This window comes from Rhinolophus ferrumequinum, chromosome 21 (assembly GCF_004115265.2).
Source record: "Rhinolophus ferrumequinum isolate MPI-CBG mRhiFer1 chromosome 21, mRhiFer1_v1.p, whole genome shotgun sequence".
Classification (NCBI taxonomy): domain Eukaryota; kingdom Metazoa; phylum Chordata; class Mammalia; order Chiroptera; family Rhinolophidae; genus Rhinolophus; species Rhinolophus ferrumequinum.
In genome coordinates this window covers 6,774,579-6,797,033 of record NC_046304.1, presented here as the reverse complement: position 1 = coordinate 6,797,033, position 22,455 = coordinate 6,774,579, and the positions used below count along the sequence as shown (strand labels likewise).

The following is a 22,455-nucleotide window of genomic DNA, read 5'->3' as shown; positions in this document are numbered from 1 at the left end:
ATTAGATTTATCTTTAAAAATTCTCTCAATTTTCAAGCCAAACCTCAGTGTTGTTAAATGTCGTAAGGAGGGCAAGGGAGCCAGCGACGGCTATTTCTCGGTACTCGGAAGGGCGATGAGTGACTCTCTCCTCATTACTGCCAAAGAAGAGCAAATCTGTGGTCTCCATCGTTCCCAGAACAACGAACGGGAAGGTACTTTCCTGAGCCACCAGGTGCCCAGCTCTACGAGTGCATGAACTACTGCTGTCAGCCAGCACAACTCGACTTCTGTCAGAAACCTAGGCTACGAGGGCTGGTGCCTCCCTGGGGATAGGCTCCGAAGGTCCTCGCTGCCGTCAGAGATGGCTTCCAGGGCACACTGGGTACCTGGCAGCAGCACAATGCTGCACTGGGAGACTCCTGCTCGGAGGTGGCACCAGGACGAAGCAAAGCACTCAGGTTCCAGGTGGAATCTTTATTGTGTTCTGCGTCTTTGGAAATACTTGGATACTAGACTTCACATCCACGACCCCATTTCCTGTGACATGGCTTGTCTCTGGTGTGCAGAGGGGAGAACTTGGCTGGAGCAGGCATGGGTGCGCTGTTTTTCCATGTGACTTCTTTAAAAATCAACTGGCACAAAGTTCCAGTTGTCTCCGCTTTCTTCCTTTCAGCAGCCTCCTGTCTGTGGCTTTGCCAGGCACCATTCGTAGGGGGCATGTAGCAGGCCAGGCCCCACCCGGGAGCCCAAGCCAAGGCCCAGCCTGACGCCCACCTACCCCCCATGCCTCCCCTGCACTAAATGGTGCCCTCTGGCTCCCGCCAGGCAAAGGGCACACACCCGGGGCCATGTGCAGGGTGGAGGACGTGAGCCTTCCGAGCGCAGGGTCTCTCTCAGTCCTTCACTTTGCCCTGACCTTCTTGCTCTGTGGGCTCGGAGACGCCTCTGCATGGGCCCGTTTCTGCTGGGGCTCGCTGTCCTCAGGGCCCCCCGCCTGCTTCCCGGAGAGGAGGGCCGCCCGCACCAGCCGCAGCTCCCTCTTCTCCCTGCGCTCTTCCATCTCCTCAATGTCACCGGCGAACAGGGCTTTCAGTGGGGCAGTGAGCTTGGGCACCGTGGGGAAATCTCCGAAGCAGACCTAGAAGGCAAGATGTAGGACCAGGGCGTGCCTCAGAGGACGCCGCCTGGGGGTGAGGAGCGCCATGTGCTCACGTCGCACGCACCAGCTCCCCCTCTCTACAAACCCCAGCAGCAACAGACCATAGCTGGAGAAAGAAAACAGGAAAGAAAATGCCATGGAGAGAGGTAGGGAACTCTAAAGCAAGGCGTACAGACCCCGCACAGGGGCCTCAGAAAGGCAAGGCTCCTAGACTGGAAATCAAGCCCCCATGAACAAAGTGGGGCCCATGCCCGCCTCTTCATTCTAGAAGGGGGGCGGGCACAGACTGGCTTTCCCCTCAGAGAGGAAGGCACCCCGCTCCAAGGCCGCCGCGAGGCTCAGGGGACGTGATGGTGCCAACGGACTGAGCCTCTGAGAGGCGCCAGCGATGCCAGCGACCCGACGCTGACATGTGTCCAGGAGGCCCGGGGGAAGGCAGGGCTCCCCTTCAAACCCGGGACTGATGGTGACAAGGCACAGATACCCTCCCACCGCGTGGGCCCGGGCCCGACCACCCGCACGTGGACGCAGTGCCATCTCTGCGCCTCGGCCCCACCCCTCGCAGCCCACGCTGCGCACACACCTTCATGTGGTCGAAGGCAATTCCGACCTTCTCGTTGAAGTCGGGGCTGAAGAGCGGGATCTTGGCATAGCGCTGGCTGAAGTGGTTCAGCATGATGAACTCGGCATTCATGCGCATGCCCACGCCGATGGCCTGCGAGGTGGTGCTGCGGGCAGGGTGTCGGTCAGGCGGAGGCTCCCCGCGAGGGCCCGCACGCGCGTGGCACAGGCCCTGCCCCCGGCCCCTCCCTCCCCTGGCGGTTCCCTGAGCAGGCTCACAGTGCGTTCTGGCTTATTTCTAATTTTTTCGAAAACCGTGCCTCCCCCCCAGAACCTTGTCTAGAGAACTGGACAGAAATAAAAGCAGAAGGAGCCCCCACGGCCCTTTGGTGGGAAGCAGGCTGGCCGAGCATCACTGGTGGGCACGGTCTTTCCCGGCAGGGTCACTGGGAGGCTGCTCCACTGTCACCGGGGTTGGGAATGGATGGCGAGCTCCCAGCATTCTCAGCTACCTGTGTGTCTTTTCCATGGCTTCCTCTTCCAGACCATCTTCCAGTGTGGCCTCGTGTATCAGGAGGGTGGCATCTTTCCCTAGAGAGCAGGAAGAAGCATTAAGCGGAGTCCTCTGCAGGACAAGCACTTGGGCTCTGGGTCCACACAGCTGATTCCGGGCCCAAACTCTCTCCCCTGAACCTGTGGAGTGTCCTATCTCGGAAGACAACCACATGCTGTCAGGTGGGACCAGAGCTGGCTGCCACTACTCACCCATCTGGACCAGAGCCTCACAGGGCATGGTGTCCCCCGAATAGACCACCTTCCAGCCGGACGTGTGGACTAGAGCACAGCCAAAAGCATGCTTGCAGTGCCGGACCAGGCAGGTCTGAAACTGAAGGAGCAGCCATGGGCTCTGCAGCCGCGCTCCCCACTTCCCCCTCCCTGCTAGGCGCCCCCCCTTTACCTCTTCCAAATCACATGTTTCCAGCAGCAAACTAATCAACCTTTCAACTTCGGAGTTGGAGACCTCAGTTCCTTTCTGAAGGCATTTGGCAGGAATCATACTGTCAGAAATAAAACATTTCAACAGACGTTAAAAAAAAATTTAACTTGAATCAAAGTTTAAGCCTGGATAGAAAACCCCAAAATCATGATTATAAAGAAACACAATAAAAATATATATATCTTTGACTGTTCATAAAGCATTTATATTGTATGTAAAACACAAGGAAAGGAAAGAAACAATTTAAATCAGTCACTAAAACTGGGAAAGGTAGCCAATTAAAAAGTGCCAGACCCAAACCCGCAGGCCACCGAGGGAAGCCCAGAGGGCACGGCAGGCCCTTCCCAAGCTGCCCAGTGCGACAGACTGCAGGCAGACCCCGTGAGCTGAGGGTGGGGCCGCCCCCTGACCTCCCACTCCTCAGGCACTTGGCCCTGCAACTGTCTATGGAGAAGTGTTGGCCAAAAGTCTAGAAACTAGAACCAAACTGCAATGAGGGCTGAGAGGAAGTGCATCAAAGAAAGGAAACATGCTGGGAACCACCCAATGGTTGCTGCCCTGAGTCAAACCACTTCTCCCCTGCTTCTGCCATGTGGGGCCAAGTCCAGGGAAAGGTTGCCGGGAGGTCTCAGCCCTGAGCTAGTGGAGGGAGAGGGGAAGACAGCCTGTGCGGGCAGCCTGCCTGGAAGCTCACCAAACATGGTGTAGGAGCGGCTGGCACTGGTTGTGGTACTGCTGGAGCCAGGGCTTGAGCTGGGTGGGGGCAACCACCAGCAAAGGGTGAAAGGGCTTTCCCAGCGATGCCTGAAACAAAATCGGTGTTGCATCAATGGCACACATCACAGTGAAAATGGTATGCGGTGGCAGGAGGTACAACTGTTTGTGTGTAATCAAGGGAACTCAAAATGGCAATACCACCAAGTGCCACACTCACCAAAGCTCGTTCTCTCTGCAGCAGGATATTTAATAAGCCCTGGGAAGGAGAAAGCAGACACGGATCAGACACGTCCAAACTCGACCCCATGGTGGGGCCCTGGGCTCCTCATTTTGCAGTAAGTAGCTCCTTAACCCTCTATCAGCCACCCTCCTCCAACACTGCTGCAGTTGGGGGTTGGCACATGCTGATGCATGACCCTGAAATGTCACAGGCAATGTGGCCAGGAAAGAGAGAGCCGTGGTCGGGGACACAGCTGCCCCTCGGAGACCAAGTCTCCTGCCTCTGGCTGAAGTTTCCTCCAAGAAGGCTGTGTGTTAAGTCGAGATTCCAGACAAGCTGGGTGAAGACAAAATCCCTATTGCCACTTGACAGCAACACAAACAGAGAGATGAGACATTCTTGCTGGGCAGAATTACTGGACGGGGCTCTGTAAAAGGCCATTACCCAGCGAGAGAGGAAACACCAAAGTCCTGGGCAAGACTGGGCACAGGAGGGAAGGGAAGCGGCTGCCGCCTTCCAGGGCGCACCTCCAGGTCCCACCCGACACTCACCGTGTGGTGATCTGCGTGCAGGTGGGACACGAACACCGCAGCGAGGGTGCCCAGGACCCTGTCCACGTGATCTCCGTAGTGACGGCACAGCTGCCCAAACGTACCTTCACCACAGTCCAGCAGCAGGGACTTGTCAGAGCTACAGAGGGCAGCGAGACATTCGTCACTGACAGGAAAGGCCTCTGGCAGCTCAGAGGATTGTTACTTTAGAGAGAAGAGCGGGAAGCAGTGGTGGCATTTTCTGTGTCTCCCATAATCGTCCATGCTGTTGCTCTGAGGAGCTTATACAAATGCGAAGGCAACTATAATGTCCATCCTCATTACACAGAACTATCCACGGGACCCTGAAGCCCTTTGAAGTAGGTAGAAGGTTCAGAGCTACACAAATGCTGGGCATCAAGAGAACAAAAAAGCTAACGTGGAATGCGAGGGTAGAAACACTTACTAATCCTAACCAAGAATCTCTGATTATTCCGACTGAATATGGAGACACCCATTGTTGATAATACCAGAGACGGGCATTGTGTACGTGTAAGATCTGGCTGCTTCAGATGTTTCTCCCCTTTTCAAGCAGTTCTGACTTTCTCAGCCCATGTCCTCAAAGCTGACTGGTGCAGGACAGGCCACAGATGTTCCTCCTGGGGAATGAGTTCATGCAGACACCCAGATGCCCGTCGGAGTTTTGCATTTAGTTGGTCTCAAGCAGGACTCAGGGAGCTCGGATCCCACAGGCTCAGCTGGCTGTTTTGAGGAGCAGCCCGCTTCAGAACCTCTGACCAAGGTACGAGGGTCAGGTCTCCTGCAGGCCTTCCTCCCTCTTCAGGAGGAGCTGTGACTGGGATAGCGGCACCCATTTTTCGAGACGAGCCTCAGAGTACTGAGGCATTACCTTTTGGGGATGAGGTGAAGTGTGGAAGGAAAGCCAGTGATGGCGCCCTCAGATGAACTGCAGCCGGGTCGAGAGGCCGCTCTTAGGGCCTTGTCACGTTGCGTCTCAGATCTGGGAAAGGCCAACCCACACCCAGCCACTTTATGGCATTTCCTCAGTCCTAAGACAAACATGTCCCTAATTTGTATATTTTTGATATCAGGGTGCATCTTATATTTGCTGTGTTCATTTAATGCATTATTTGGTTGCTTATCAGTCACCACTAGCATCTAAGATATCAAAGCAAAATTTTAAAATCTGGTACTTCAGTCTCACTTTCTTCACATGTATGAGTCATACACCGTGAACATTTCAGAGTGCCCTGGATTAATCTCTCTGCAGACAAATGACACCAGCGAAACCCAGGAGAATCAACTAAAAACCGTCCAGTAAGGGGCTGAACACAAAACAAATGCACACACCCAGAGGCCGTTCCACATATCCGCAGTACCTAGTTAGGGGCCACACAACGTAGCAATTACGTAAGACACCAATTCACATTTGGATCTGTCACTTACCAGCTGAAGGAATTAGGGCAAAGTAACCTCTCTGAGTATCAGTTTACTCATCAATAAAATGGGTAGTTAGTCACTATTTCATAGGATTAATGTGAAAATCAAGTGAGATAATTTCTTAGCACGGTGTATGACATACAGTAGAATCAGCTATTTTCATCAAAAGACATAATGCGTGACGAATTCTGGTGATTCCCAGAAGTCTGTTAGCTATTGAGCCTATGAATGCACTAACATTTCACTACTCTTCTTCGGGGGCACTCTAGCCAAGATGACAAGCTCACGGGGTTGTATTTTCAAATTGGCTTGGTGGATGGAGTGTAACTTCTGTTTAGAGAATCAGCATGCTCCTTGATAGATGGATGTTTCCTGGGAAAGCAGTAATACCTTATGTTGATAAGTGTGGAGCTCACATTTCGAATCTTCATCGGGATAGCAGACCCTGTTCCCAGGAAGATGATTTCTGGATACTGGCTTTTTTTCTCTGTGGAAAAATACATATGAAAGAGTTCATTTCTTTGGGTTAAATGTGAGCCAGCATTGAGCCCTGAGATGAGAAAGTCCAGCTTCCCAGGAGGGGTTGGTGGTCCCACCTGGCAAATGCCCTTCTGGAAGGGCCTCAGTGAGAGGCGCCACAGGCTGTTTGTGAGTAAAGGGCTGTCTGTGTGGGAGGGAGAGCAAATGAATTCCATAGCCTTTTCTTCAAAAGAATCGCTCTAAATCTTAAATTACAAAGGGGGCTTGATGCTTCGCCGGCGGTATCGTCCTGCATCCATCTCTTACCACCAGACCTGCACTTCCGGTGTGTGCTCACACAACCCTGCAACGCCCCACTTTCTAGGGGACTAAATGGGCTCAGGGGTCTGCCCTCCAGAGAGGAAGAGGCAGAGCCAGGACTCAAATCCAGGGACGATTCTGACGCCTCACCGGCCTGACAGGCCCCAGGGACTCAGGTACAAGCATGACCTCAGTGGTTCTTTTAACACACAAACTGCAAATCCAATCCCAGACCCAAAGGCAAGTGAGGCCAGGGAAGTGGTCAGTCTTCCCACAATATCCAAGAGGCTATGAGAAGGAGGTGAGGTTTCTACTTGCCTCGAGCTGACGAGATTACAACCCCAAACCCACTTCTACTCCAGTGTTCTGTATTGCTAGCATTAGTTGAAAAGGACACTGGAAAAACCAATCACTGAAGCAGAGGTCACAAAGTTCCCCCAACTACTTTTCCTCCCGGGGCGATGAAAGCACAGTAAGGTGAGTGACACGGTCAGAATCTTCCGTGGATCCTTATTAGCAAAGCCAGGACTAGGTCCCAAGTTGGCCAAGTCCCAGTTCAAAGTGCTTTCCAGCACCTCACAGGAGTTCCCAGAACCGCTGCACTCAGCGTGTTCCTTGTAAAGAGTACCTGGGTGCCATCACCAAGCATTCCAATTTAATTGGTTTGGGAGGGGGGCAGACACTGGTGTTTTCAAATAGAGAATGGAGACACACTGAATTCCATAAATAAATGCAGTCAGACTACACCATGCTGACACTCAGGGCCATGAAAACACCCGCAGGAGGGCAGAGCCCAGGAGAGAAAGGCTGGCCTGTGGTCTTTCACTCACCTGCTGAGGCTGGGCCGTCCTGGGCAGTTTTCCTATATTCCTGCACGCTTTCTTGGAAATTGGGCATCTCCAGGGCCTCAGCTATGAATTCATCAGGATTGCAAGTAATAAGGGCATCCCTGCAGGGAGAAAAGGTGACAAAGCGGTATGTGACCACAAGCAAACACCGCTTTGGAGCTCCAGAATCAATTCATGGACACAATCTACAGAAAGTTTTTTCAAATTAAGATTGCAGACTAAGGACTAAGAGCTCAAGCAGTTCTGTCTCCTGCCTGGTAGAATCTTTCTCAGCTCAGTGGGGTTCTCCAAGCGCATTCTGAACGGCTCTAGCTCCTCAGATCATCTCCCAGCTCAAAGCCTGACACGCTTGGCACCACTGATCTTGGGCGAGGTCCTGTGCAGCATCCCTGACCTCTACGCACTAGATACCACTAGCATGGAGCTTCCCCTTGGAGTCGGGGGAAAGAAGGGAGAAATCACCCCAGTGACGAGCACAGCCAGATGACAGTGGATCTCCAACTAACACGCACACAGCTAATCACCTGGGAACCTTGTCAAACTGCAGGGCCAGATCCAGTGGTTCTGGGTGCAGCCTGAGACTCTGCACTTCCAGCAAGGCCCCCGGACAACGCTATGCTGCTGGTCCTGACCATACTGAGCAGCCAGCCTTGGATCGGTGGCTCTTCAACCTGACTGAGCACTAACATCACCTGCGAACTCATGAAGTGAGTCCCAGGCTTCCCTCTCAACATTCTACTTCAGCAGGTTTGGAAATTATATTTTTCACACATACAAAGCAATCCGGGTATTGGCTACGTCTGCTAATCACGGCTTTATGAGCTGCCTCTGCAGATGCTGACGAAGGGACAACCGGATCTTCAACTCCTAGACACTGTCCATGGGCCCCAGGCATGCTGCTACAGCCTCCTAAAAAGCCCCAACTATTCAACAACACAACAGCACACAGTATCCAGTAATAATCTGGAGCATGGTCTACTCTAATACAGACATTATGGAGTTGAAAGGAAGCTTCAAATTTCAAGATGTGGACCTTAAAAATTAAAGCTGTGAGGCAGTATGCACTTCTCATATTACCGGTTGGGGTACAAACTGGTAGAGCTTTTCTGGACCACAAGTTATGTTTACCAAGTGCCTTAAGAAGTGTCACACTGACTCAGTAATGCCACATCTAAGAATTACCCTCAGGGAACAGAGTTTCACTGAAACATTTATATGTATGACATTTAATGTTTCATTAAAACAGCAAAAACTTGGAAATGTCTCAAATTAACAAATATCCCTATCTGGAATATCAGTAATACCTCTTGTTACTGACGACTATATAATGATACAAAAAACTCTATATAATGATACAGTATCCTATAATGAAACTGAGATGTCAGGCCACAAATCCAGAGATATATATTTTATAATACATTCCCATATTTCTCAACATTTTAAAACACAAAATGTTAATAACCATTACTATCCTTCATCTTGGGGTGAAGAGATTATGGGTGGCTGAGTTTCTTCATCATACACTTCTTATTTTCTACATTGTAAAACAGTGAACACGGATCACTTTTATTATCAGAGAAAACAGTTACGGAAAAGGATAATCCCTGGCCCTAGTCTTCCCACCTCAACCATAGTAGAGTCAGCTTGTTTTAGCAAATGAATTTGTATCGGAACACAGACGCACCCATCCATTTACATACTGTGTCTGGCTCTTTTGTGCTACAGTGGTAGCTGAATAGCTGTGACAGAGACCACATGGCTTGCAAAGCCTGAAATATTTACTACCTGGCCCTTCACAAAACAAACAAACAAACAAACAAAACACAAAACAAAACAAAAAAGATACCAACCACAACAAAAACGTGCCAACCCCCGACCTGGACCATTGCACAGGCTCAGAATCACACAGACCTCTGCCACTCCCTGCGGGGACGGAGTTGATACTTGAGGAGGCATTCACCGCGGACTGTGGGGACAGTGAATGGGGCACTTTCTTCCTGAAAGAGACAAAAACACGCTCCATGGAGAGAAAGCAAAGGGTAGGGAGCTGGCCAACGGGGACTATTCTGTGACACTACCTGACAGTGGAGGCTGGCGAGTGCGGGGAAGATGTCGGGGTGGATGAGGTTGAGCTGTGTTTGAATCTTGTGGCTCCGGAGGTTGTGAACCGATGTGCAATTCTCGTTCAGGATCAGGTGCTGGGTGTCCGGCCCGAACCTACGACGAAACAGACTGTCCGTTCACAGTGTCCTTTGGGAGCGTTTCCACCTGAGGGGTAGCACTGGAGGTTGGGAGTGATGATGTGGATGGAAATATTCAAAGAGAATAAGTGACTTGTCCAGAAAGATTGCTACTAAATGGCCAAACACAGTCCTCCTTCTTCTGTCTCAAAGTCTAGTGTTCTCTCCCAACTCAAATGCCTTTGGAAGGAATACCAGGAAAAAAAGAAAAGTTACAATGCTCAGAGCCTACAGCTATAGACTGGAAACAAAATGGAGTACAGGGTAAAAAAAGAAGCCTACGGAGGGGAAAAGAGATAATGGGGGTTGAGACTCAAACCCTAAAGGCACAGAGGAGAGAGAGCTGAGGAAGAGACTGCTGAGGAAAGAGATGAAGGGAGATGCCCAGGAAGAAACAGGATGGGGAAGCTGAACTGTCGCCCAACGTTACTAGGAGCTGAGAATTCAACACAAATCATTCCTCCCACCGGGTGCGGCCCAGCCAGTGACGGCCACGGGAAAGGCGACCTCTCCTTCCAGTTACTAAATTTTGGTAGACCAGCTATCTGCTTCACAGGGTCTGGGAAGATTAAAGAAAAGGAAATGAAATGTAGAATATTTAACATACTGCCTGACACCTTGAGGGGTGTTTAAGAAACTGAAGCCTGAAGCTATTCCATTAAACTCGCAAGTCTCTTCCTCAGGATACACGCACAGAGCCGGCAGCACAAAGGCAGCATTTGTTCAGACACTGAGAGTAGACGGTGTAAGCTGAAGACACTACCGCACAGCCCCACACAAGCCGGACATGTGCACACTGCGCCACCTAGCGGTGACGTTTCTTGACAAGAGTGGTACAGATGGACACTCAGAACTCAGGGACAGCAGGAATCCCGCAGAAGTTTAGGCAGGTGTGGAAGAAAGGGTAGGAAGGAGGAGGGGTGGAAACGTGCCATACGTGTGCGACAGGCCAGGCCCATACCTCTCCATCCACTGCTGGTATCTGCTGTCCGCCAGCACACGCTCTGGGGCTATGTGAACCACCAGGGCCACCGGGGCATCAGCCTTTCCTTGGTACCTGGGTGGAAGGAAGGGTGGGGCTTTGCTTTATAAAGTGACACAAACTCGGGACACGTACCAACAGGACGGGGCGGCCAGGGAGGCGCACCGCTCGGCTCTCTTGGGATGGCAGTGAGCCCACAGCCTTCACGCCCAGGCCAGGTTGTCCCAGCCACTCCCAGAGGTTGTCCCCAGTGCTGACCTGCGATGCCTCTATTTGGCAGCTGTTGGCCTTCCTGGTGGCCTGCCTGAGCCTTTCTCAGGGCTGTGCTGCAGACCGAGGCTCCCCTGTCCCCTCCTTTCACAGGGGTCAGACTTAAAAAGCCACCTCCTGCTCCCTCTCCTTTATGTCTCACAGGTATTTCCTCCAATCAATCTCTTGCACCTTCAATTTCACCTTGTCACCTGCCTTCCACAGAACCCGAGACACAGGCTGGAAAATTAAAATCATCTGGAATTCCATCAACTAGAGAAACAGCCACTTACTAACGTGTTGAGGTGCTTCCTTCCAGTTCCCTTAAGAAAAATACATACGGTGGCTGTTTTTATTTACTGCCCTCACCCCCTTCCCAAACACACATGGGAGTTCACAGGCCCAGCATTTAAACCTGACAGCAACACATGAGAACACATGGCTCTGAGCTCACACCCACTCACAGCGACTTGAAGCTTTGCTGCCCATGATTTGATTAAAACACAAAGCCCGTGCCACCAGAGAACCCAAATTCACCCAAGGAGAACAAAGTGGATGGAGCTCAGGAAGAATTTCTAACATTCTTAAGTTAAAAGAGGTACAGCTGCCCAAAAGGATTTGTTATGCTAAGTAGGATCAAACGATAAGCAAAAAAGTATAGATAAGTACAAATTAGGAAAAGAAAAATAGAGACAGAATAAACCATTAAGAATGGGAGAAAAATCAAAACACAGACACGTAGGTCAAAGGTTCTACCCAGGATTAAAGCTGACTGTAAAATGGGCCAACTTTTTTGGAGGACAGAAGAGAATGGCACACAGGCACAGGAGACTGCCTCTGTGTTTCAAACCCAGACAGCAGACTTTCCCAGAGTCCCGACTCCATGCCAGGAGCGACCACAGGTTGTGGTGGGGGGTGGGGGGGTGCCCTGTCTATGCCTCTGGGCTTTGTCAGCAGTGTGTCAGCTCTCCCTTCTCCCACCCCAGGACCTGTCGGTACCTCTGGAACGTAGCATTCTCAGAGATGGGTAGAATGAATCCTTCGTCTGGACATTCGACCACAACAAAAGCAAGACTGGGGTCCGGAGGAGTACAGATCTCTTCAGGCAAAATCTGCAAAATCACTGGTGTCATGATGCTCTCCCAGAGCCGTCACAGCTCAGCAAACATACCCCATGACCTTCAAGTCCACAGCTAATGTTATGTAAGCTCCAGTGAGCAAGTACAAAGCAAATGTAAGGATCACCACCAACACCCTTCCTGTCCTCTCTGCTTATAAACAGGCAGGCAGCTGGCTAGCAGAGGGCACTTCCAACCTAGAGCGGCCAGGAAGCCAGGCATGGTGTGTATAGTTCTCTCAGGTCTGTGGCCATGGGTCCTAAAATCCTCAGACGCCAGAGAAAACATCCTGGTAAAGAACATGGTTTCTTTTGTGCACCCAAAGCCCTTCATTATGGGGTCTGCCCCGAGCTCAAATACAAGGGAAAGCACCCATCCTATTAGGAGGAGGACCCCTAGATCCTAAATGGACAATCTATAGAAATTCCCCAGTGCAGCCAGCACTGATATGCAGGGACAAGTCTAGATAAGCAACCCCACTTTATCGCAGTCAAGGATGAAATCCAAAGCTGTTCCACTTCCCTCACAAGTGGTGTCTGTCTGAGCCAGACGGCGACTCTGTCCCATGTTCCAGACCCTACCTTTAAATGCTGAAAACTTAGGAAAATGAGGTCTCTCACCTCTTTTCCCTCATAAGTGACACTTTTCCCGTCCTTCACAGCAGCAATGATGGGAGCAATGGCAGCTGTCCCACTGAAATGAAGAGGCAAGCCCTCTGTGAGATAAGGAGCTTTATGAACCAAAGGGCACCCGTGGAGTCCCCAACAGCCTCCTCTCCCCACCCCACACACACACTCACACGGGGAGGCCCAGCTCCTTTGCTCTGAGCACCAAGAAGTTTCCTTTCTTGAGGTGAAGCTGTAATGAAGAGAACTGAAATGGAACTTCACTGCGGAACGAAGAAGCTTGGTCTTAATCAATGTTCTTGTAAGTGCATCCTTCTGGTTTTACTTGTGAATTATGGTTACTCTCTTACAAGTCACTAAAATGCAGGTTAGGGTACTGCTTTCAAATAAAGGGTTCTGAAGAAGTCATTTATGCTTTAGTAATCAAGGCTGAATGATTTGAAAACACAGTGCTGTACTTCCCCACGTTATCTCCTTATAAATTTAATAAAATGTAACCCATTTTCATATTGAATACAAAGTATCCTTCAGGTATCCTTAAGGAGAAACAATGTTTCATCATCCTGCACTGGCCCATCAGTAGCGTCACCAGAACGCTGTCTAACAGAGAAATGACCACACAAATCACCGTGTAACACAATACTGCAATGACAGTGACAGGGTAATAAAAGTGCGGATGCTTTTTTTCCTGTTTTTCAATATTCGGCAATATAATGTTGTTGCTTTTATACTGGAGGAAAGTTGTAAAAAACTTCCCGATATGCTGTTATTAGAAGGGAAAATAACAATCCTATTATAAACACTCATAATTATCATTCTATATTTAAAATTTGTCAAACATTTTTGGGATCTACTATTTCACACATAATAAGAGAAAAACGACAAAAATAGCATGAAATGTTAATAAGTCTTTGGGAATTAAATGATTTTTGATTTTCATTTTCTTCTTTGGATTTTTATATAAACAATTTGCAGTTTCTTTTAAGTTCCTGAAGTTAAGAAATTACTCTTAGGGCAAAGACTCAACTGTGGATTCTAATGTCTTATTAGGATTCTACAATCTTCTGTCTTAGAAAACATCACCCAAGAGGAAGGATTAGTTCAAGTGTGTGCATGTAACACAAAGATGACAGAGCTTGGATGATATCTTTAGGTAGCGACATTAACAAGTGCTGCTGTGACCATTCTGTACACAGACCCAAATGGGTTTGAGGATGGAAACTAAATGTTTCTAATGTTTAACAGGAACTTCCAGACCTAAGGCAGGCAAAACCCATCTCTCTACTTCGAGCTGAATTCAACCCAGGGAGAAAGTTGTTCCCACCTGAGGAATGCAGAGAATGTGGAAGACAGATGGGAACCAGCAGGCAAGCCCCAGAGCCCAGGCAGGCACACAGCTGTCTGGGGCCCATGCTCTCCCATCAGATGAGAGCTGCTCCGGCCTTCACACACCCAGCCTATTTTCTCTGACCTCCCAGAACTTGAAACTAGTTCGGCTTTAGTGCCATCCAAACCCTTAGCGGAGACACAGCAAATTAACCAGAAGAGGGAAAAGGGGCTACACGCTGACCCAGGGAAAGCCGCTCTCAGAAGTGACAGCAGATAGCCAGGCAGGAGACAGCCGCCAATGTGGCGACTTAGCGTCAGAGCCTCAGCTCCCAGGACAGCTGCCTGCTGACAGCACAAGCGTTGGCGCCAGAGTTTGTAAGCGTGCACCCCTATCATGCAGGACACATTTCATCAAGCTCGATGTCATCTATCTAGGAAGGCAGGAAGGATATAATACAACTTAAGGATTACCATGTAAATGCCTTCCAAAAAATTATTATGCCGCCTAAAAGCTCAGAAACACACAAGTAAGAAGCCTATCAGCAGTAGTACTTTTGTCAAAATTACTATTATGATTCAAATAAATTGACTAGTGATATTGACCATGATCTTGCTACTAATAACTAATATTACTACTGACCTTTCACTGCTTGTCAGAATTTGGATGAAAATTGCAAAAATATTTTAAAATCAACATCATCTCTTTAAAAAAAAACAAAAAAACAATCCAAGTCCACAAAAATGTAGTCTTACCACAGATTAGACAAAAGTGTTTGTTGCAGATTATATAAAATTTTAATGCGCAGACCTATTAAAATTAGGTCATCAGTCAGATCTGAAAAATACCTATTGTAATATTTTCATAGAATTTGACAACTTTGGATTTGCACAGCAAGGGCTTTGCGAATGCTAGCCAATATTAAAACTGATGCTAGCAGCTTTAAAAGTACAGTTAAATGATATAAACTAAAACAGAGATGAAAGAGTCTGAAAAAGGCCTGATTCACTGTTTAACTTCAGAAATTTAGCCTTGAACTTCAGAAACATAGCCTTTAACTATTTCTGAAGTCCAAGAGGACCAAACATAGCCAAAGATAAAGGAATATGTAGACTAACTGAACACTGGAAGAGAATTTGAAATGTATAGAACAGTATAAGTGGCATATTGAAAAACAGGGTATCGGTGTTTCTTCTTGGTACAGATGACTTAGGAACTGCTACCTGGGAATTACTGGAAAAGAGCCAACTCAAGGTCACCACATGTGCTCACTTAAAGCCCACCAGAAAGACACTTACCTTACAGACGAAAGCTACGACCAAGGAGGTGTCCCTGCCACTCTTTCTCTGGCTAACACCTGAGGGCAAAAAACAAATCTGACTGTAACAAGGTATGTGAAGGTTTAGAGCAGGGGTGTCCAAACTGCGGCCCGCGGGCCAACTGCGGCCTGCAATCCATTGTTAATTGGCCCGCAGCAAATTCCAAAAATATATTTAGTTTACTTAAATAAACCAGGTGAGGCAATACGTACTTCACCTCCAGTGAGTGACCCGGCTGTTTGGGTATTTTACCGCATATGGCCCTTGGTGAAAACGTTGAAAAAAGTTTGGACACCCCTGGTTTAGAGGCTTCACAGATAGATGGTCATCTGGTATGTAATTGGATTTTACATTTAAAATTAAATAGACATAAGTGTCTCAGTACAAAGGTTGAAGAAAGCACTGGTATTCTTTTTCAAACAGACCTTTTGTTTCCCTACTCATATCGACATCTCAGTAAACGAAAAATGAAAAACTCTAACCAGAAAAACTTTACAATGGCAAGTGAAATGTATAAAACATGACACATTTTACCTAGAAAGGGAGAAGAGAGAAAAGAACAAATGGTAAGGTGCTCTATAAACAAGTATAAGACTATGTGAAATAAAAGCTAAAAGGCCTGCGGAGAAGGAGAAGATCTGGGGGGTCAGTCTCCACCCGTGCCATCCAAACAGGATGCTTACAGGATCGGCCTTTTCTCAGTCATCAGACAGGCATGACCTCAGGGCAGAAAGAGGACCTTATCCAGCTTTGCCCAATATTCGACAACAGAATCATTAAGCAGTCCAATTCCTCTGATACACCTACTCTTAGAATTTTAATTCAGTTTCCTAGTAGGCTGTCACTCGGAAAAGAAAAGTGCAGATCCACTCACTGATATGACTCTTTTGTCATAGTTTCTGCATTCATGAAAAATTAATTTGCATTAATGTTGCATCAAAGAAAAACACAAAAGCCTCTGTATGAATCAATTTGCCAGGCCCTGCTCTCCACTGAGGAAACTGAACAAAAAGTTGGGGGCCCACGCAGGGCTGCGTGCTGGCCCTTACTGTTCCACACTGCCACCTTTCCGACAACCCTCATTTTCCCCACAGGCTGAGTCCCAATGTCCCAAGAAAAAGGTGTCTGTTTTACACATGCACAGAGCCTTCTTAGGAGAAGGATTCCAATTTACAGCATTAAGAGGCAGAATTAAGAAAACAGAATTCTTTTGCAAGTGTATTGTTTGTTTCACCAGCATTACCATCTGGAAGGTGCTGCTCATTTTCAGTGGATCCAGAGTCTGAAGACTGCTCTGGACTGAGCCTTCCTGGACTCTGTGATGGCTGGTGTTTTCCACACCTCTGTTCACCTGGTTCGTACAGGAAACAATCAAATGACACATGATGCAAGGTGAGCTCCCAGCCAGAGTCCAGATGTTCACATGTGCGAATGCCAGAACGCCCATTAAGTCAGCATGCTTTCTCCTACAGCAGTAAATAACCAGTCACCTCCCCAACTGGTCTCTGGGCCGCGTATACTTCTCACTCATCTTTACGTTTCTGCTCAGCTCAGAGCCTTGACTACAGCAGGAACTCAACTGGGTTTTTTGATGAAAAAGCGTGCAGGTAGTATGCTAGTTTATTCATTATCATCACTCAGTGAACAGACGTAGGCCCGAAGATTACCCATCTCCATGAGAAGGAGTATAATTTTGCAGTCAGTTAAATCTCAAGGTCAAAAAAAAAAAAGAAGTAATAATAAGGAAATACTGTTCCAGGAAGCTGAGGCACAGCTGCTGCTCTCAGAAGCCCGCTGGCCCCTCCAGCACACTCATTTCCTTAGTGCCTGCTGGGCACTGGGCAAGCCATGCCAGCCAGCCCAAGTGCACACTGGTCACACCAATATAAAAGTAAACTGTTTCGTGCTAGGGAGGGAGAGACGGGGTGCTAGAAAGGAACAGCAGAGGGGCACAAGTCAGGCTGGGGGATGGCGCTGGGGGTCAGAAAAGGAGTAAGCCAGGCAAGGGGAGTTCTAAGCAGACTGGCCTATGAGCACTTGAGCCTTTGCTCGAGCCACATGCCTCCGCTGCCTTCTACCCAGGGTCAGTGCAAGCCTCCTCTCCTGTCAGCCCCGGACTTCCCTGGCTTTTGTTGGGAGCTCTCACCTGTACCCTTTCACACTTGGCAAGCATGACACTAGTTAGCAATGCCCAGGAAATGTCCTGACTGCTCTGCATTCTCCTGGCAGTCAGTAAAACATGATATGGAGTGTGTTTAGCCAGACTCAAGGATGACTCTGTCATGGCAGGGCCGAATGTGCAGACTCTGTCTAAGTCAAAACCCTATCGTCTGGCCCTGGCACCTGAGAAGGCTCCTGTGACCTTCTGACCCCCTAACAGCACTTCTATTAGATTGCTGTGATCAGTATTTATTTTAAAACATTTAGCAGTGCAAACCTCTCCAAAACATTCTCAGTTAGGAGAGAACTTAAATATGTGGCAAATAAACCCCAAGCAATAAATGTGCAATTCTAAGAGTGATATAGTTTCTGACAGTGCTTGTTATGTAAAGTTCCAAAGTAGAGTCCCAATCATCATGCATGAGTTAAACATATTTGTCAATAAGATTATAAGCTCCTTAAGGGCAGGAGCCATATCTTAATTCCTCAGCTAAATTTCCTAATGAGGCTCAAAACACAAAACTAGGTACACAAAGCTAGTATTCGAGCATTTTCTATTCCCACCCACGCTTTTCTTACCTTGCACCTACACCCCCCCTCCTCCTGCTCCTAAGAAATGTGGCTTTATACTCACTGTATATGGGGATCTGGAAAACTGTCATGGTCTCATCCTTATATTCTGGTGCCGAGTGGGGCCTCACAGCTTTGTGAACAAGACAACAAGAAAGCGACTGCATTAGTACTAACATGCGTGTAAGTGAAGTTTCCAGATCACCAACCACAAGCAACTGCAGTGCCTTGAAATTTGCGTGAGAATCTGCATTAAAACCAGAATTTCTGAGTAAATTCAAATTGGAGGAAAGAAGCAAAATATATTATCATCAGCCATTCATCTTTACTACCGCCAAATCAAAAGACATATATGGTGCTGGTGACTATGCACTAAAAAAAAAAAAAAAGAGAAAGAAAAAGAAAGAAACCAATACAAACGTAAGAGGCATAAGTTAACCCATAGCATTGTGAGGCCAATCTATCGCATTATACTATAAGAGCCGGTATAGATTTTGAAATAGAAGGCTGGTGTTTCTACAGAAGAGGAGCATTAACAAGCTGGAGATGGACACTGCCTCCAGGACAGGGGCCTGCCAGCATCCTGTTAGGCCTTTCCCCATGAAGAGGTCACCTTGCAGCACGACCGGAGCTGAGGTTCAGGGTAAAAGGACGGCAACAAAACCTGTAGGTCCCTCTGCTCACATCCCTTCTCCCTACAGCAAGGAATTCAAAGCAATTCGACTCCAAAAACCATCTCCAGCCTATATCTGGGGGTCGTGACGTGGGGACACAGAAAGTGTAACAGACACTATTTTGAAAATGTATCTATGTTGATGAAGTACTCATTTTAAGGTTTAATTTAGTCAGTCTTTATGGATTCTAATTTGAGAGATTGGGGGCATATATGAGAAAGAAATAGCAGACAATGAGTCAGAGTCAGGGACATACCCAGGTCTATTCCTTTCAATGGACCAGAAAATATTTTGATAGCTTCTAGGTATTTTTCCTACAAAAGAAAAGAAAGAAGCGGGCAGTTATGGTTGTACAGATGCAGCACACAACAATGTATTCAAGTACACAAGAGGTATTGATAGGTATTAGCATGACCTTTAATAAGTATTCTGAGCTTCCTTTACACAAATATTTCCCAAGGGTCCACTATATGTTAGATGTCAAGGATTGAGCACTGAGAAAGAGATGGGGTCCTGGCCATCATGAAACGTAGAATCCAGTGGAGGCAACAAAGATGAAACAAGTGGCAACACAAACAACAACTTAGTGGCAGTTGTGTTAAGTGCTCTGCAAGAGACATGAAAACTGCAGGGGGCTGGGATACGTCTTGTCTGGAGAGTGAGGGATGCCACCTGAGTCAACGGCCTTTCAGCTGAGCCCCGAAGGCAGGAATGAGAGGAGGCAGAGGGAACTCGTGTGTGGATGAAAACCCTGATACGGGAATGAGCTTCAGTGAGGGGCAGTAGTGCTAAGAGTTGGCCCGTGTAGCTCCAGCTTGGTGAGTGGGATACAGATGCCAGTGCGAGCGAGGGCCAAGGCCTGCAGGACTGTGGGCCATGTTAAGGTGTGTGGACTGTCCTGGAACGGAGAACCCTTGGAGGGTTTTAGGATGGAAGAGACATGCCTGCTGCTAAGCCTTACAGAGGTCCCTCTGGCTGCTGTGTGGAAGGTGGATTACAGGGAGGCAAGAATGGATGTGGGAAGCTATCGTAGCAGACAGAGATAATGAAAGCCTTAATGACATAGAGACAAATGGATGGATTTGAGGCGTTATTTTGCAGACAGAATTACCAATACTTGGTTAACAACATGCACACAACTTCTCAATAGTGTAATAAGCAGATGGGAAAGGTAAGAAGATGTCTCAAATTTAATAAATAGGTAAGAATAAAAGCTAATATTTATTGTGAGTCCAGTTGGTGCCAAACATCTAATAAATTGATTCAGTGCTTTACGTGTCACCTCATTTAATCTTTAACAACTCAATGAAACATTATAGCCATTTTACAGATGAAGAAACTGAGGCTCCAAAAGGTAAAGTAACTTGTTCAAGGTCATACAGTTAATAGAGTTTGAAAGGTGAAGGGTTTAATCCACTATCAGTTATCCCTGGAGGGCAGAAGACTGATTTGCAAATATGAAAATTCTTGTTAATTATAACTTTAAAAAAGGAGGAGTTAGCTTTGAAAGCTGAGTCAGGAGAGACTCACCAGTTGTGGAGGTCCAGAAAGTACACACTTTGGAAGCCCGGTTTCCTTTAAAGTAAGAATCATTCCTAAAAAGGACAGTTGAAATCAGATCTCTCATCATCCCGACCTATAGTTGTCACCCCAAGCAGCACTCCTTACAAACAAGCTGTTTTTACTTGTCCTTATTTCAGCTTCTAATGATCAGGGAACATATGTACAGCAGGAGTGATGTGAGCTAGAGGTATAAGGCACACGCAATGTTCCTCAAAGGCCTCTAGAATAAGCATGGCACATACTAGGGTGAGGCAGTGAGGCACCTAGGGTGCAAAATCATGCAAGTGAAGGGATGGCCTTAAATTTTGCATCCTAGGCACCTCCTTTCCTCACTGTACTCTCAGCTCTGAGAATGGAACTAGTTCAACAGTCCACTCCTTCCTATCCATATCACAAAGCTTACAGGATTTGGCAGTCACATGATCTTGACCTTCCTAGTGGGTGGGCATGAACAATGGGGTAATCTGGACAGTGGGTATCTGTGTGTAGCTGCTGATGGTCTCAATGGTAAATATATGTACTGTAATCACCATCACTACACTCTCCTGCCCATATCTGTCACATATCTCCAGCCCAGAAACTCAATAAATGAAGTGGATGGTAACACTTGAGGGCAGTATCCCTGTGAAACTCTGCTCTTCTGAGTCACAGCGTTTGATGCTCTGTGATGCAGCTGGCTGGGCTGGCATACAAAGAATTCCAGCTCCCCTGGACTCAGAAAATGGGGGGCGGGGGTGAGAAGGGAAAGGCAGGTTAAAAATCCCAGAGACTGCCCTCCAGCCTATGTCACTGGAACGACTATACTCACCACACAATCCCCCAACGTTACTCCAGTGCATTCGGGTCAGGAATATATTGTCCAAACGAGACACCTTCAGCCTAAGAAAGAGAAAACTTTTGAGCAGGACAAAGCAGAGGGACCAGGGACGCTTTCTGCTGCCATAAAAACACTCCTGCCTCTCATCTCAGCCTTCAAGCCCCATAATCATCCCCACCCCAAAAGAAAAGGGTTGACTCACTTGTGCTCCTGCATGAGTCGCTGGACTCCTTCTCCACAGTTGAAGAGATACCTACAGGGCGAACATTACACAAGCTACTCAGAAGATTCAGTTCTGTAAGCTCTCTGCCACTGTTTCCATGCTCTATTGTACACGCTGGGGGGACAACCCTACAAGTGCACGTGGTACGACCCGGCCGCATTGCTGCTATTGGGATGCTGGGTTTTGACAGGTTTCAGCAGAGGTGGCCCGGGGACTGGGGAGCCTGCGTGGCCGGTGCTGGGACAGAGATGGGTCCTTTCCCCCATCACCAGACCTGTCAACCCCACACACCAACTCTGAGGCCCCTCACCTTGGCGCGCACGGGCGGGGGTGCGGCTCGGACATGGCCAAGAGGGAACTGGGGCCCACGGGTTGGAAAGAGAACACTAGTAGGCGAGCCTGAAGTTCTTCGGGGACTCCCGGAAACGAAACGGACGGAGGATGTAAGGGATCTAGGATCTCCCACCCACCAAAAGACAAAGACCGGCTGCAATAAAGAAATGCCACACGTGTGAAGGCGGGACAACCGCAGCCCAGGGCCGGGCGGGGCGCGGCGGGGCTCGGTAAGGAGACGCCGCGCAGTCCCGGCCGGACTCCCAGCGCGAGGCACTGACCGGTTGTACTCCGAGAAGACGTAGAGCGCCGCACCCGCATCCCGGCCGCCGGCAGCCACCACCTGCAGGTACACGGTGTTCGGGCCCCCGGGCTCCCACGACGGGCCGCGCTTCTCCCGCGCGCGCAGGTGCCGCAGCGGGTCCTTGGGCGGCCGCTGGCGGCGGGCGGGTCCCTGCGACATGGTGCGCCCGGCCGCCGACCGCAGCAGCAAGGAGCCGAGCGCCCACATGCGCCAGTTTCCACCCAGCCTGAGAATGCAGCCCGTCACTTCGGTCAGCATGCTCCACGCCCCGCCCCTCCGCCCCGCATGGCAGGCCCAGCCAATCCTGGCGCCGAGAGCCGAGCCGCCCGCCTACGCGAGGCTGCGCGTCCAATAGAGAGGAGCCTTGCCTCTAAGGACTTGTCAATTGGAGGCGGCCATAGAGTGGGAGAATGCTAGAGCGCCCTGAACGGCCCCGCCCCTTGTCTCTTTCCGGGTTTCCCCGTGTCAATTCTTTCCGGAAAGGGTCCTTCGCCTGGGGCGGGGCTTCCGGGAGCGTGTGCACGGAAAAAGCAATACTGGCAAAAGTGTAGGTCCTTGGAGTTTCCAGAGGCTCTGCGGGGTTCGAGCCCCGTCACCACCAATGTGAGTTGTCCCCTTAGGCAAGTCATGCCCCTGGAGCTTTGGGTTGCTCTTGCATATGGTTATGTTAAGATTAAATGTGAGGAGGTAAATTA

The 22,455-nt window shown here is 48.8% G+C and overlaps 1 protein-coding gene across 1 annotated transcript; it reads right to left on the bottom strand.

The window, feature by feature from the left end:
• Positions 1–4: 4 nt before the first annotated feature.
• ELAC2 (elaC ribonuclease Z 2) lies at positions 5–22,022 on the bottom strand. Its single transcript, XM_033089239.1, has 24 exons — positions 21,738–22,022; positions 21,103–21,153; positions 20,892–20,962; positions 20,051–20,115; positions 18,777–18,834; positions 17,911–17,979; positions 16,360–16,467; positions 15,096–15,154; positions 12,644–12,702; positions 12,465–12,537; positions 11,726–11,838; positions 10,457–10,552; positions 9,334–9,472; positions 9,167–9,252; positions 7,238–7,356; positions 6,018–6,114; positions 4,188–4,326; positions 3,634–3,672; positions 3,394–3,503; positions 2,661–2,760; positions 2,468–2,588; positions 2,215–2,293; positions 1,725–1,869; positions 5–1,120 (listed from the first exon to the last, which is right to left on the bottom strand). The coding sequence occupies exons 1-24, from the start codon at positions 22,016–22,018 to the stop codon at positions 884–886; spliced, it is 2,514 nt and encodes an 837-aa protein (XP_032945130.1). The 5' UTR covers positions 22,019–22,022; the 3' UTR covers positions 5–883.
• Positions 22,023–22,455: the final 433 nt, after the last annotated feature.